Source organism: Labrus bergylta, chromosome 1 (genome assembly GCF_963930695.1).
Source record: "Labrus bergylta chromosome 1, fLabBer1.1, whole genome shotgun sequence".
NCBI classification, from domain to species: Eukaryota; Metazoa; Chordata; class Actinopteri; order Labriformes; family Labridae; genus Labrus; species Labrus bergylta.
The window spans coordinates 22,407,961-22,425,254 of record NC_089195.1 but is presented as its reverse complement, the minus strand read 5'-3'; the positions used below and the strand labels follow the sequence as shown (position 1 = coordinate 22,425,254).

The 17,294-nt window shown below is 40.0% G+C and overlaps 1 protein-coding gene across 4 annotated transcripts in view; it reads right to left on the bottom strand.

Moving 5' to 3' along the window:
• fbxw7 (F-box and WD repeat domain containing 7) overlaps positions 1-17,294 on the bottom strand; it is a 119,816-nt gene that overhangs the window by 64,039 nt on the left and 38,483 nt on the right. For all 4 annotated transcript variants that reach the window (XM_065956863.1, XM_065956867.1, XM_065956871.1 and 1 more), the window contains 2 exons: positions 16,947-17,195; positions 14,502-15,044 (listed from right to left, as the gene is read on the bottom strand). In XM_065956863.1, the coding sequence (XP_065812935.1) occupies positions 14,502-15,044; positions 16,947-17,126 (723 nt within the window). In that variant the 5' untranslated portion in view covers positions 17,127-17,195. The remainder of the gene's footprint in view (positions 1-14,501; positions 15,045-16,946; positions 17,196-17,294) is intronic.

The window sequence follows — 17,294 nt, the reverse complement described above, 5'->3', positions numbered from 1 at the left end:
CTGAGAATACTTAAGACCACCACATTTAGTGGTACCAGATGGTAAAGTTTAACACCTTAGCTCGAGGACTTAGCTCAGTTCTTCTTTTATTTGAACTCAAATCTATTTTCATGCAGCTGCTTACGGGGGATGAGATCATAACCTTTTCTGCTACCCAACACTTCATGCAACATTCATTGTTAACCTTGATGGTGGGTGTGGATTCAACCGTTTAAATTGAATGAAGAAAAAGAAAAACGATTCACCACAAATAAAAGTAAGACTTTAAAGCCATTCTGGAAGCCATGTGAGGCTGCACTTAGGGCTAAATGCTAGCCTTGTATGCTAACATGGTCATAATGACAGTGGCAAGATGCTGATGTTAATCAGGTATAATGTAACTATGGTCTCCGTCATGGCTAAGCAAGCCTGTTATGAAGGCATTAGAAATGCTAAAATTTGCTAATTAGCAGTGAAAAAAACCCACAATGGACACATTAGGCTGCAAACATTAACCAAAAAAACTGAAGTATAAATGATGAACTAAAGACTTAATGTCCTTTAAGCTAAATAAAGACATGACTGTGACATTTAAATGAAACAGGCCCTGTGTAGGGATGTAATTAGGGAGGATACACAACATTTCAGTGTCTACAGAGGTGTAACACACAGCTCTTTGTCTACATTTCTGTTTCTCTGACTTTCTTTTTAAAGCAGAGCTGCCTCGCCGATTGACTGGATATCTGAAGCCTGTGGCTCGGTAAACTTAAGAAAGCTCCTGCTGCTGTCTGTCTCAGCCTCTGCTTTGATCCTACTGTTTAACTACTGAATAAACAGCATTAATTAAAACTCCATCACCATAATGGAGCCTTTGTGTCAGAAACCCAGTTAAAACAGCGGCCAGCTTTGATCTGAGAGACAAGCGAGGAAAAAAAAAAAAAAAAAAAAAAAAGAGGACAAGCTAAAACACCCCCATCAATGTGACATTTAGCCTTAGATCTGTTTTAGTCTTTGACCGATTTTTCACAACCTTTCTCCTCTCTGCTCCTCTATGTCTACATTTTCTGACAGATTTTAAGGTTGACATTTTCATAGACTATCAGTCCATCTCTGATGACTTTGAAACACGGACAGCACGACTGAATTTCAGAGGCCAAATGTAGCCGACCAAACCAGTATATAGTCTTAATGGCTCTATGCCTATTTTTCATGTATAGGCTTTATAACATCAGATGGAAAAACAGTCATATATTTAGTGTACAAGAGAATAAATATAAATAAAGAAGTAAATCTTTACAGCTAGAAAACCAAAACCCCAATCAACCAATGTGGATTTATTTAGGATATCTTACGTTGAGAAAGAACTGTTTATATTGTGTTTAAAATCATCAAAAATAATTTGTAAAACAAAATTTGATCTAATCCATGTAAACATTACATTCTGTAAGATTTGATCTATTAAAATAAATACAATGAGTTTCATTTCGTTCACTTCTATTGCTGATTTCTTCAGTCAAAATGTCAAAGGAGACTTTTATTGGTTTACAGTTACAGCTCTGATCAGAGAGTCTCATTGGCCTTCGAAGAGGAAAAAAGGACTAACATGCTCGAACTGCTTCCACCTTAGACTAGATTTTACCAAAGATAAATTAGACTTAATTTTGTCCCCAAAGGGGGATTCTTCTTCACGGGACAGTACAGGTTTGACAGCAAATTCTAGTGCAAACATTCTCTACTAATTAATAAAACAAATCCTTGGCCTTTGTTACTCAGACTGTCAAAGCTCCTTCACTGACAACCAAAGATAAATGACTACTATTTGTGATTTTCTATTATTTTAAGAAAAACAAATAACTTAATATAGAAAAAATGTATAACCCATCGTCAATTAACAAAATGATTGATGTGAATATTTTAGACATATACTGTATATCAAACAATTAGTCTATGAGCAGCAACTGCACAATGTGTTTTTATCTCGAAATGAATGATTTATATTTACTTAACATAACCTAAAAATAGGCTCATCGCGACTGCCTTTTTAAGGTTATATTTTGGTATCCGCCGTCTGCCATGGGTGGAGCCGAGGAAAGAACCTTTTATCTATGAGCAAATTGAAATGACCAAAGGACAAATTCTAGTGACGTCTTATCAATTCATACAAAAACCAAGCAATCGATGTCAAATATAAAAAGGTCAAGTCCATCCAAGGTGAAAGGGGGATGATGTTGTTGGATGACCTTTGACATTTTCAGATTATTTTGATCAACCAAACCCAAATCCTACGACAGGCCTGATGGGTAACAACACTCACCCGTCTGCGGCAGAAAGGCAAACCCTGAGCAATGATGTTGATGCTAAATATCTTGAGCACTTTCTGGGGGGGTAATGGGTCCTTGGTGACATCCTTGGGGTCTGCCGGGTTGAGCGGCTTGCTCTCCAGCGGGACGTGCGAAGTCTTCTCTTTCCCAGAGGCAACATTTGGCGTCTTTTTACGAGTACCAGAGGATGAGAAACGGGCAATAGGGCAATGCCTCAGCATTGCAAGAAAATGCTGTTTTAATGGATCATATCCCAGAAGCAGCTTAGAAAGCTGGTGGAAAACTGTCTCAATCAGATAACTTTTCTCAAACCAATCTCGTATCTTCCTCAACGCGCTCCCTGAGTCTAGGCACCTACCTACTCACAAATCATCTCCCTGCTGACTGGCACCCTTTAAAATATCTCTGAGGTGTGAGATCACCGTTCGCTCCCCAAGCCAGCGGAGCAGCTGCCGTCAGGCCCTGAAAAGAGGATGAACCAACTCTCTAGCCTCTCCCCCCTCAGACAGGCACTGTGGAATCTGCTCCCATGACCCCCTCTGCAGTAGAATGTGTACCAGCAGTCGCCGACACAGCACACGTGTCCGGGGAGCTTCCTCATTGTGGTCATTTTCTGACCCCCTCTGGTCCTCCCAACTTAGTGCCCTACATCATAACTGAGCCCGGCTGATTTCACCTCGTTGAAAACTGTGAGCATACAACAAAACAACACACTGCTTTATCCTTCCTCTTCTAAATCCCATATGTCACAGGGAGAGCTGAAACTGGGATTTGTTAAATGTCAACCTTATCTGACTCTTCCATGAACCAAGGTGTTCAGGAATGTCAGGAACTCTGTCCGTGTCAGCAAAGAGGCTGAAGATATTTCAGCAGACGTTCACAGTAGCTCAATATTTGTATGCATGCCACATGCACTTAAACCATGAACTCACTTGAGCGAGTGTCGAGAGGGGGAAGTCTTTTAAAGAGTCTTCAAATGAGACACTAAAATGGAAGCGGCAGCGGGATGTCGATCTTTTTCAATTAAACATTGCTCAACTACGCTGGAGTTAGAGATGTGCGAGTCTGTGGGCGCGTAGGGTGCAACAGCAGGGAGCAAAGCAAAGTTTTTTGTTCTTTATGCTGATTCCCCTCGAAAATTTTAAAGCAGCTGCCTGCCACTGAATATGTATGCACCTACAGATTGAGTGAGAGACAACCTTCCCAGTGAGCATTTAAATATGTGCTCATATGGTAACAGAAACACCAGGGCTTAAACTCTCTTCTATTCTCACATCCACCATTGTTAGAGGAGGATTACAGCAGCAGAACATCTATCAGAGCAGACGGAGGGCCCCGGCACACCAGGCCAGAGGCAGCCATCAGACACTATGAGTGCGGCTGAACAACGCCCAAAGTTTTTTTTTACGGTATGTTCAGCACAATTGGAGCAAATTGGCCCCAGTATCGGCAGCTGTTCTGCCAATGAAGCATAGGTGCAGAGGCTGTCAAGCGACATGGAGCCAAGTTATTCTTTCATGCAGTTTATTTTTTATTTTATTTTTGGCTCTTCTTCTACAGGCCCGAAAATACATTTGGCTGATGTGCAAATCAAGGCCAAACTGTAGATCTGCAGTTTCAACTTTTAATCACACGAATACAAAATTGGACCAACAAGAAAGACTCAGCAGAATCATGGCTGTGAATAATTTGAAACTGTCTCACACTTCTAAAAAAAAAAATGTATGGCCATGTTTAATTTCCATTCAGCAAAAACAGTGGATTCAAAAATGGTATCAGAGGTCTGTTTTCAGATCTACTACAAAACAAAGTATCTGAAAACAGACTTTATGGAACATCAGAGAGGTTGTTGTTACTAGGTACAGGTCCTGCGTCCCTGACACTTAAATACAAAATATGTGATGAATTTATTATTTATGAGTCACAGGGATGCTCCTCATCTTTCCTCAGTGTTTCCAACACATACACCTTTCCGGGGTGGACCATCCATCTTTATTTGCTGGCCATTTTAGGCATTCTTCTTTTTTGTTATCTGTATATAACTTCCATCATACACAGATATAATAACAATCTCTATCCAAGTAGTGAGAATAGAGTCTGGTACAGGCTCAGAGACATAAGCTTCTTAGATGCAATGATTTTGGTGCAATGTCTCATGACATGTTATCTATGAAAGATCAATGCCATTGAATTTATTGATGAGTGATTTTTTCAAGCTTCATTTTGTCTTCATGCAGATAGGACAGAGAGTGGGGAATGACATGCTGGAAAGGAGTCACACGTCGGACTTGAACCCGGACTATCCGCTTGGACATCATTATTTGAGTTGTGCTTTTTGAACTTCTATTACTTGAGTGACTGGCGAATACATACATTTCTCTTCCCCTTGCCGTTTTCACACCATGACCGGACAATTGTCAACATGCACTGTGATATAACCAATGAGGCACCTGGAAAGGGGTGCTTGTTTTCCACACAACCCAGGCCGTGGTAGAGGTTACTTGAGCTTTCAGACTAATCTTAGGCCGTAGAGCTATGTGACAGACACACTGCTGCAGTCTGCTCCAACATGATCAGCCCAGAGTGTCTTGTTATAGCAGGGCATGCAAGCATATTTACCAATCATGTATTCAAATATGAGAACGAAGCTTTAAAGGTTGTTTTAAACACGAAGCCCCATCTAACTTCAGAGTAATTAAACCCTACCAATGCGGAGAAATAATGCCAGAATGAAATTTACTCATAGTAAAACCACTCCTATAATCTAGCCAAAACTTTTTATGGTTACAATACATTGTAGCTCATGAAGTAGACAAATAAAACAGTTCAATGGGCACATTTCTGTTTGTCAGCCCTCTTAATAAAGTTTACCGGCAACAACTGCCTGGTCATTGAGTTTGCAGTCCTTGGAAAGACATCCCCAGACTGTTGGAGAGCCAGAGGTCAAGAATGTCCGGCTTCTGGTAACTCAGTACATGTACAAATCAATCCCAGCATCTCACAGCAACTGAGATGACAGGGCAAAGATACAGATGTAGGCCTTGTGAAAGTGTGATCCTGAAGGCCTTTCCGGAGGTAAAACAATCTAATGTAGAAGTTAATTTTAACAAGAGACGCCTTCGTGATAATGACGACCAAACGAAGAAGGACCTTTCGTAACAATATGGAGGAACAATCTTCTCTATAATGATTCCTTCATTAGAACCAATATTTTTGTGAATCAGCAGTGCATTCAAAGATATGTCTGCATGTACAAATTTCAAAAAGCTCTGCGTCAAAAAATACAGTGCATAAAACACTGTCAATGGTCATTCCAAAATGTCCGGCAATGAACTCTCCCATTCAACAACCAACAACAATTTCAGCATTCTCTGCAGCATATGTTGCAAAGCATAACAACTAAGGCCAGAGATATACAGTACCGGCTGCGTGGTGAATGTAATTGTATATATACACACTTAACAATACACAATGTGTGTTACTGGAGGATACTTCTAGAGGGCACACCACAGAGCTCAGGCTGTAGACAGTTACAGACATGGCAACACTCGAGGAGGTTACTCTTATTTAACCTCACTAGTAATGTCAGATCAGCTCAGGCCACTGATGACCAGTGGAAAAGGGCAAACTGTTGGCATTGTCTGCACTGCTCCGCTCACAGATGTAACAGTCCGAGTGTTTCGGTAATGTTGACCGTGTTAACTGGTGACTTCTAAAACGGAACTTTTTTGTCCCAACTATTTTGACAGGTCAGTTTGTGGTTATGCTGTGACAATGACACATCGTTGAGGTGTAGATAATTGTGGACTAGGTTTATCAGTCCTAGTCAAAGTAGAAAATCTGCCAAACAACAGAAGCCCTGCAAGAAAAAACCTTTACATAAACTCTCACTCACTGTCCAGCAGCACAGTATTCATCTGAGCCTGTGGGGTCATGGATCACTGTATGTACATGGCTTTCAGAGTCCTGCCTCCCTCTTGTGTTAAAAACAGGGACTACACCGTTGCGCAGCGAAATACAACAATATCAACACAATGACAAATATCCTTCAAAGGTTTTTATAAGAAATGTCAAATATGTATCGTGACAACGCAATGAAGCCTGAAATCTGGTGCTAGGATCATCATAAATGACACAACAAGGACCAGACGTATCGGTGTACAGACAAACTGACTGTGAAGTGTAACTGGCCTATGGAGGGGCAAATCCTATGGTCCGTGTTTCTTTGTCATTAGCTCCCAAAGCAGAAAAAAATGCAGACAAAAACTTTGCTGAGCTTGCCAGAGAGGTGGGCACACAGACACACGTAACAAAAGAACAGATCCCTCCTTTACTGCAAATCTTTGCTAATTTAGAAAACCTGATTTACTTTTTTGTGAAGTATGTTTACAGCAAAGTCTACCAGAGGCAATTATAGAAGTCTCAACTACTTGTGATGTTGGCATCATTTAGCACAATGCTTGAACGAACAAACAAAAAAAATATGCTCATTAAACAAAACCTTTCGGCTCTCGCGCAGCAATGAACTGCAGTGCACTATGACTATCTAAAATAATTGGTGACTAAATGAATGGTTTTATATGTATGAATAGGCATGTATTGTGTCTTCTTTTTCTATTAAATATGTCTTTGAGAGTTTGCCTTGACAACTCGGCACTCACATTTTATGCAATCTTAACTCTACAGTGAATTGTATTGGGCTTAAACTTTGTCTTGTTTTAGCAGCGTGTGGTTGAATGTCTTCATAACGTCAGTACCTCATCACTAAACCTTGTTAACAAAGAGATGAGTAACTGTACTAAGGAATCTTTGACTAAAAAAAAAAATAGCAAAGCGAATACATTCAACAGTTCAGTGCACATTTATCAGTATATCATTTTTATATTGTTTTATCAACATACATCAGTAGTGACTCAAACTAGTGGCTTGGTGTGGGAGGAAGAAAACACTGGTCCTTTATGGCTCATCTCTGCCTGTGTGACAAGGCCAGTGTGTGGGAGACGCCACCTACAATAAGCAGGCTGCCTTTTCTTTGGAAAAAACATTTCATTAGTTCTGATAGACAGCAATGTGTGTGTGTTTGTGTGTTTATGTGTGTGAAGGGAACAGAGGAGCACTGAATCTACCTACTCAGATGTTGAGGGATTATACTAAAGCACATTCTGGGGTTTAAATTATACTGCAATCATTCTGACCAATCAAGTTATAATGATCATTTTTGCAACATTTTCAATTTGTGTTTACACTTTAAAATCTGTGCAAACCAGATGTTGTATCATGTGTTAGTGTCAACGCCGTATAACTTACTTATAATTCTTTGTCGTCACACACTTTTCTTTTCAAGAACATTCAGCTCCTCCGATTTGTATATTGCATTAGGCCAAAGGGTGACTTTGATCTGGATTCATCATGCAGATATATTGCAAAGATTTTGTTCACCATAATACAAAGATATCCACGTTGCATGGCTGAAAAGGTGCAGTTATTGTTTTTTTCTTTTTTTAAGTCAAGACCCAAAGTACCTAACATATAAGCCACCCAGCTAACATTAATAATATACATCTATTTAAACCCAGATAACTACGTGCTTTATACATCCAGGGGTGTCATTGCACCCTGCTCTCATCCTGCTACCCCCCCCCCCCCCCCCACACACACACACACACCCCACTTTGCCTTATCACCGCTCTGCAGATCCATTTACCAAGCAAAGGTCTCTGATGAGTCATTCAGAGACGTTGAATCCTGTAAGATCACATAATGCTGAAGTCATTAGTCATGGTTGATGTGATAAAATTGAATACTAGGATGGAAAGGCAGCAGTGTAGGGTTGAAAATGGGTACCATATGTTCACGTTATTATTATTGGATTTTAAAAATATGACAGTTTAATATAACTTAATTCAATTTAAGGACTAAAAGATTTGGTTATGGTTTGGAAACAAAAGTTATATTTTAAAAGATGTATCTTGTGCTCTAAAATCAAATCAGCCAACCTTAGTTTCAGATTTGAATAGAGCAGTAATTTTAATTTATTTCTGTAGCAAGCTGCACTTAAAGATTGAGAACCTGTCATGTAAAGGTACAGAAAGGAAAAATTAGAACCCAAGTATAAAATTATTTAAGTCCCATTAAATTCAAATAATTAAAAAGTAGCTTTACTGCCATTTGTCTGTGAAGGTGATACTTAACAGGGGTTATAAATCCAAGTAGTTAACGAAGCAGTAATTGCAGCTTCTCAATACAATGGGCCTCTCACAGAGGGATGGTTTGAATGGTCTCTATATGTTTTCTAAGATATTGTAGTACACAGTATTTTCCTCACTAAAAGTTAAATCCCAGTATTTTTTGTTACGAGTCCATAAATGTTAACATTGATTCTCACTGTATATTCTCATTCAAGAATTGGAAATCATTTGTACTTGGAATGTGAACTCTGATCTATCTCAAAGTTGTTGTGCTATAACCTTTAACACTTACCTTAAACAACCTTTAACCTTTTATCCACCAGCATGGCAACATGTAAAATAATCTTCCCACTGAGGGACTCCTGTATATATCATGTAATGCAGATATCCACACATGCGTCAGCCCGGCAGCTACAAGCCTCATGAGAACCCAACACCACATATTCTGTCATTCAACATGTGAAGATTGGAAACACCTGACCAACACAATTTGGACTCATCTTGGAAATGTTTTTAAGTCAGGCCTGCAGAGAGGTTACTGCAGGGTTCCAGTATTGTATCATGAAGCTCTTGAAGAATTTTCAAAAAGGATAAACAATGAGCATGTTAAAGGACAAAAGGCTTGACATCTTTTTTTTTCTTTTTTTTTTTTTTTTTTTAAATAGGACCTGCGCCCCTCAAAACATTTACAGTGTTGTTTTTTTCTGTTTGTACACCTCGTCGACTATGACACATAAAAGTGTGAGTACATATCCCCTACCCAGACATGGGCCGACACATTCTAGGTCCAAACATGGTTACTGATCCTCCACTACAACCCTGCTGCCCTGTGATTGACATGTGCACACTGCAGCTGTCAATATGCACATATCATAGTTTGGAAGACTGTATACATGTGCTCTATGGAAACATATAGTCTATGACCATTAACCTATTTAAAGTTGATCTATCTACTACCACTCTTGTGCACCCTGTGACCCAGGTTCTGGGCATTTTAAATCTATAAATTAGATTTTAGGCAAACAGACACGTTTGAGATGACAAATGTCAAGAGTGAAGGTATTCTGTACAACACTTTAAAGCTAGGTTTAGCATGTTGGAAATAGATAGATGAAGCCCAAATAATCTGGAAGTAAGGAGATAAATGGAATGCTCAATGTGAAATCATCAACGGTTGTCTCCTACGTACCTTTTGTTTGGATGTTTCCTACTTTTAAAAATGTCTGTCAAATATGAAGGTTATAATGTAAGGAAAACTTTAGTAACATTTTACTTACACTATAAATCACACAAAATTAACCAGGGCTCTTATTAAGAAACTAGTTTCCACATGTGGGCTGTGCAATAAATCACAATAACTCATTGTTATCCTGATACGAGCACTCAGAACTAGGGATGCACGATCTGATCCTGGTATGACAATGGGCCGAACCGAAGGACTGATCCATGAGCTGATCTGTCTAGTGCAGTTTTATTCTATTCTTTGTTTACAGCAAGCATGTGTAGGTACTACATCTCTGTCATCGGTGCACTAGCAGGCCTTTTCATCTTTCTTGTCAGAGTCAACATAGTACAGAGGGAGCTAACAACAAAGGCTAACAACAAAGGAATAGCAGTTCGGAGGTATTTCACGCTTGTTAAAGCCAACAAATTCTACGACTACTTGCGATATCCGCAACGCAAATATTTCTAGGGGTGGTGGTAGAAAGACAAGTTGAAGCAAACACAGAAGGCAGAAAAAAACTAAAAAGAAATAGTTAACTTTGTCGGCTGCATTGCAAAGACACTAAACTTCCAAGTGAAGGTTTGAAAGCTCCTAAACACTCGGAACCACTGTATAGTTTGTTGTCATGTTAATATTTTTCTGAGAGTGCTTCACCTAACCTCTATAAGAACGCTTTAGAACACTCAACAGAGCAGTTAATGGATGTGAAGACTGTAACCTTCACTGCAGATACCTGGAGATCTGACATTATGCCAGTGCATTGCTACAGACTAAAAACGTCCATGGATCACACACAGCAGGGACTCGATTTTAACTGTGAACAAGATGATGCTTTATCAGTTTACATAAGTCTATAACATTTTGAGACAAAGCAATAAAAATGAAAAAACCATGGACACAAGGAAGTGCACAGCTTCGGCTCGAGTCACTCCTAATTCCAAGCATTCAAGAGTCACAGCTGAATAAAATGTGTACGTTCAACATCAAAGCCGGCTGGCCCACCATGGTGACTACGACCCTGACAAACCCACTGACAGCTGTGTCAGACCATGAGAAGCACACAACAGGAAATTCAAACTAACTGCTATATTTAGGCTGATGTAAGCAAGGGCAAAGTCGCCATCAAAGGCTCAGACAGTCAACTACCACTGATGTATGTGAGGTATGACATAATACAGGAAACAACTGTGCCGGTTTACAGGGGGAAATGATATGCAACAGGAATAATTTAACTTCACTGCTGGGCAGCTTCCTATTGTCACTGCTGGGCAGCTTCCTATTGTCACAGCTTGTGGAGAGAGAAATATCACGGCCATGAGACTGCGCTGCTGATAACAAATCAAATTACAGTCTGTGGAGATGGGATAATTATCTCTGTTGTCTGTCACATTAGCCTCTGGGGTTTTAAAGAGAATATATGACCCTATAAAATACACATCACAAGTTTTTGTTAAATTACACATTAACAATATATCTACAGATGTTTTTTTTATCTCCCAAAACAACGTATTCCTGAGAGTTAAAACAAGAGCAATGAGGAAACAACATCAGTCAGAGCAAACTAACAGCTTTGAGTCCAATCAGACGCACAGGGTGTACAGAATTGTATTTTTAACTGCCTCAAGTCGTATTCTGAAAAAGATATCACTACAAATAACAAACACAGAATTCAATGAGCTAATTTTGCTTAAGTATCAGACTTGCATACATGACAAGGATGAGCAAATAAAGTTAAAATGCATTACTGAAACAATAAATGATGCAAGTGGGGGAGTCAACCTACCACTATCAGCTGTCATGATCCTGATATTTCTCTACTACAAGCTGAAAATAAGCTCAGTATAAAGGAAAAACAGGCATTAAGGCGATGTCTTCACAGCCTCCAATACCAAGTTTAATCTGTTTCAGGTGATATCTATTTAGATTTAAGGAATCATTCATTTGCCAATATTCAGGAATGTATGTGTTAATATTGCAGCTGGCCCCTGTTAACGCTCCTGTGGGGAATTTTAGCTGGTTATTAAACAGACTGAAACTAATGCCTATGCCACTTCATTACCTACAAAAGTAAAAGAGGCCATCAGTCGAAACACTGATTATTTCTAGTTAAATCATATGCCTTCAACCTGCTACATGGTATGTGTCAAACAAGGCAAATAAGAGCATGCTTTTTAAAGTTTTTTTCATACCACAGGTTCTCTGTGAATTGCATGTTAAACGTTTAAATAAAAAGAAAACACTACCAACTACAAGACACAAGTAGCACATGGATTAATCATCTTCTCTGTCTACATGGGTCTCCAAAATCGACTACAGCTTAACAGCTTTAAAACTCTATGAAATCTATCCGTAGCCAATTATTAATGCCATCCCTTATCTTCAACAAAATGCCTCTGTGTTCTCCATTTTCATTTTTTATTAAAGTACAGGTGTTGTTGTGAAGGTCACTTCAACACAAACAGTTGCGCCATCAGTCAACACTGAAACGAGACACCGGCATTGACATCAACACACCAATGCTGCGCGACATAACGGCCTTTTGAACCGAGGACATGAATTCAGTTAGAGAGGAAAGATCTGAATCTACACTTGCCTTTTTTTAACATCTCACTTCTCTCTCCTCGTCACTCACTACGACGGCGATCAATCAGAGAGGCATGAGCATGCTCGAAGTTTCAACGTGTTCTAAATCAGACTTGAGTACATTCTATAAATGAATGAAGTAATCATAAGGAGGCTGTTAAGCTGTCATTATTTTGTCCCGTGCCGTCTCTCCATCAAAAACTGCAGCTCAAGGTGGTGCCAGAATACATCTTGGTTAAATTGCTAAAAAGTAAATGTGAAGACAGAAAGAAGAAAACACCCTCTTTACTTTGAATAGTGATCATCCTTAATTTGTTGACTCAATGATTTGACAGCTGTGAGTGGGACCATGCGCTGAGGCTGCTTTATTTGGAGATAAATGTTATTCAGAATTTATAGACTCAAATGAGTTTGCTTCAACTGAGTTTTTGGCATTCAAATCGTGTTGATCATGGATTAGCATTATATTTGTGTTGCAGTACAAACAATCAGTATCTGAAAGGTTCTTTCAACAACACTCGACACTGGCCTTTATGTACCAGGTATTTCTAGAATCCTAAAAGATTCTTTGAACTCTCTTAATGAACAAATGCTTCTTTCTTTGCAGGATACAAAAATATCAAGTGTTTCATCCTGTTCCGAAAGTAACAGCCTTGTTTACTCTTCAGGTAACCACCAACTGTAACCTTCTACTGATTAAGACAAGGAGAATGATGATGATGATGCAGAGTCCTGTTTGACCATAACGTCACATAAGCTTAAAGCAGGATTTAAATATATAATGCTCATTATTCACATCATTGGCTGAACATATTTCCTAAACCATTAAGTAAACACAAATGACCTGTTGACATTAAGACTGTGCTCCTTACAAACACATGTATCGCTGCAGTCTGCAGATGTTACAGAATCGATATGGCTGCAAAGCTTTGAAGACAGTTTATAAAAGATAGTTGACCTATGATGCAGTTCACAAGAACACAGCTCTGGGGTTAAAATATTTTAATGTATTTGTAGGATCTCTGAGGACCTGAAATGACGTGTTTTAAGTTGTGGGCTCCTCAAAATGCCTCTGCTGTTATTCTCAACAATAAAGATATGTCATGATACGATCGTATCATGGTCTCTGTACTGTGATACATATTGTATTCATGGGGTTGTGGGAAATACCCAGCCCTAGTGGAAACAGTAACCTTTAACTGCTGTTCTTTGAACATCACCTGTTTTTATTATTCCATTGTTGTCACTTTGACATCTCAAAAACTGAACACTCATAAGTGGTTTTGCCTTTGAAGATACATTTGATACTTTCCAATGAGTCACAAACAGAAACATTTAACAGTATCCTGTTGATCATCAATAAAGACATCAGTTCAGACAAAATGAACTTCAGATAACTTATCTGTTAAAAGACTATTTTGCAGTGAACTCAAGTTTGTATTGTTTGTTATATGTACTTTGCAGCCTGATGTTATGTAATAAAACCTTTTAGGAGGAGCATGTTGTTAGGATGAGACAAGAATACCACACAGGAATATGGTCACATCAATTAATACATCAGGCTGGGTAGTTGAGGAGGTAAGCCTTATAAATCTTTTATCCTTTCTCCCATCCAAAAGTCTTCTTCCATCCACTTCTAGTTTATGTTTAAGCTCGTATTACAGTGCTGTCATCTCTAAAGAGCCTAGATCATATCCAAACTTTTTTATGTCCATATTTTTCATACATCTATAATGTATTTCCTATTTGTAAAGCTGTTTCAAATCCTTTATCCTTCGGTAGAAAGCGTTGCCACTCTCTTAAAAGGTAACGCTGCATGTCTGTGTGTTGCAGTTACACGTTTATCCCAACAGAGGGAGCTGTTGTATTAAACATAAACCATTTACTCCCAGTGCTGCATATAGTGATTTAGTTTTTAACAGCAATGTCGAGAAATTAAACACTGCCGGTAAACAACTTCACATAATACAAGCAGCACCCAAGCCATGCAATTGCCTTATCTGACAATCACTGTGGAAGTGAACGGAATTTTGTGTGTGATTCCTAACGTGTAGAAAACATTTGAAAACTTCCAACAGCAGGATCCCTTCCAGATAAAGTCCTCGCTACCTGCTCACTGTGAGCTGGTTAAACTGGGACTATTTCTTCAGAGGAAGCTGAACAAGTTCCAATGAAAACCATCAAAGAGACAGCAGCTGTGCTTACCTTCTTGTTGGAAGAGCTTTGGTGTGTACAACCAGAGTCCAGGTTGTTGTTGGGGGCAGACACATTGTTCCTGAGAGAGGGAGACCGCAGCCCTTCCTCCCCTTCTCCTTCCTCCCCCTCTTCCTCCTCCCTTCCACTCTCAGCCGAATGTTCAAAATCATCGCTGTCTTGGTCCATCTCCTCCTCGTCCTCGTCCTCCTCTTCTTCCTCCTCGCCCTCCTCCCTCTCCTCTTCCTCCCTTCCCTGCTCCTCCCCTCCCTCTGTCCTCTCCTCCACCTCCTCCTCCTCCTGGTGACTGCTGCTGTTGTTGTTCTCCTCTTCTTCCTCCTCCTCCTCCTCCTCTTCACCCAGGGGCTGGCCTCTTAGCCGCCTCTGCTCGGACCCCCACATCCATCGCGCTCCTTTGTCTCCTCCGTTTACTTCGTTCGGAGGGCCCTCTTCGTCTTCCTCGCCCTCATCGTCTCCTCGGGGGCCGTTGCTGGCTCCTGTATCAGATGGCACCCATGGCTGTTCTCTCTCCCCATCGACCTGCGACGCCTCGGGCTTTGAAGAAACGGATACAAAATGAAAAAAATCTATTAGTGGTACTTCTATACCGAGAATAATCTTGTCTAAAAGTTCCTAGAAACCTACACAAATGCAGACCTTAAGCAACTTCCCCACAATCAGACTTGATTGATCTCTCTTTCTTCACAACATAATCTAACAATCTAGTTTAAACCCACAACTTTATCTTTAAAATTCTTCTATGCATATGTGACTGTACAACAATACCTATGTTAGCCTCCTAAACTGACAAAAGGGAAACGATATTGTGTAAAAAATAACGACAGTGCATTGCTAGCAGAGTACACACTCCAAGACAATCGGGCTGATTTTGGACCTGATTCCCTCCTTCAGAAAAAGCAAGTAAAGTTATGATTTTCTGATGGTCCTAATATGAACTTGCCAGATGTTCCTGTGGTGTGAGAGGTGTTAACAGTGATCAAAATCTGCTTGGAGGATCATCAGGGCTGCAACCTTTTCAAATCGTAGCTATTACACGTTTAATGTTTATAATCCCGATAACAGGGTACCCCGAGGTCAGCCGAGCATGCAATCAGTGAATTATCATGTGAAACAAAAGAATAACTGGAAGGAATGCACGACTGATCAGCCACGGTTCATTGTCAGCCATTTTTTATAAAAAATACTTGATTGGTCAATCCGAATTAATGCGACAAGTCACCAAAGCAGATCACCTGTGGTTAATACCCTGGTGTCTGCGGCTGAGAGAAGCACTGTATTTAGACTATTTGCACTGTTTAGCCTATTAAATAGGCTTGTTAATTTTTCTTCAGTCTGTGTTAATTAATTCACATAAATTAACACATGTATCTAATGAATCAGCCCATTGTGTAATTCAGTTGCTCTAACTGCAGTATACTTGTTGCATTGCTCCTTGAGAGGGTTTTTGTATTGCTCTGTTGAACAAAGTAAAATCATGAATCAGGATGACTTTTGTGGTCCTTTTATCAGGCAACGCTGCCACCTGCATGAGGTACAAGTACACTACAAAGCCAAGCGTAGTGACCTACTGCTAAATCTGCTGCTATAACAAACACAAAATATGATCAGTGTGGGCAGTGGATCAGCAGATCACACTCAGTGATTATTGGTATCGTAATCAGCAGCACAAAAGAAATGTGATCGGGGCATCCCTACTAATTAGGAAACAAGCTGACTGAAGAAGGAAGCACTACAACTCCAGCAAAGTAATTTTTACTCCCCTCAACATGTACCCCACTACTTACACCCGTAGTTTGACTCTTTTTCTCAGTGAATTTTCAGAAAAAAGTAGTTCAAAAAACGATCACTTAGTCTTCCTGCCATGTTTGTTCATTCTGAAGTTGCATTTGACAGCAAAAGACAAGATTTCCAGTTTTTAAAGTTTGGAGTCATGAATAGATTCTGTTGTTGTGTGGATTGCTGTTTAGTCATATGATTGTTCTCCACACGATAGGATCAAATCTTTTTAATCTATTATGATTTGTGGCCATGTGTGGGGTCTCTCACATCTTCAAAATCTGTTAAAAAAATATTAAATCTGGGGCAGTGGTGGCACTGCAACCAATCCAACCTGTGGCTCCTTTCCCGCATGTCATTCCCCTCTCTCTCTCCCTGATTTCTGACTCTATCCACTATCCTATCTCTCAAATAAAGGCACAAAAAGCGAAAAAAAATAATAATGTTATAAATCTTTTAGTGTGGGTCAGGTTTTAGGTTCATGAAAGCTAGCAAAATGTCAGGTTTTTTTTCACACTTATGATGATTTGAATATTTTTCATTGCTCTAGTACCCAAGGAGGACTAGGTGTCAGCAAATACTCGGGTCGAGGAAAAGGAATCCGTATCAAAAAAGGAAAAATGGTATCCTGACATCTGTACATGTTTCAGTTGGTCTTACCCTTTGCTGCAGCTGCTCTTCCACCTCTACTACCCGGTTCATGTGCTCATCCTCATCCCCCTCCTCTGCCGCCTGCTGAGGTGCCCGGGCCGTAGAGGAGGCGTTACCTCGCACTGCCGGACCCCCCGGACCCCGACTCCGCCTGCTGCTGCTGCCCCCCGACAGCAGATCCTGGTTCATTTCCAAAAGCCAGCTTGCTACCTCCTGGACCTTCGCTAGGCTGTCTGAGGAGGAGAAGGGCTTGGCATTCTGCAGAGAGACACACAGAAAAAAAGGAAAAAAGGACAAAGATGGTCAACATTTGTTAATTGTTTATACAACTGCTTCTTTTTGGACATCATTGTATTA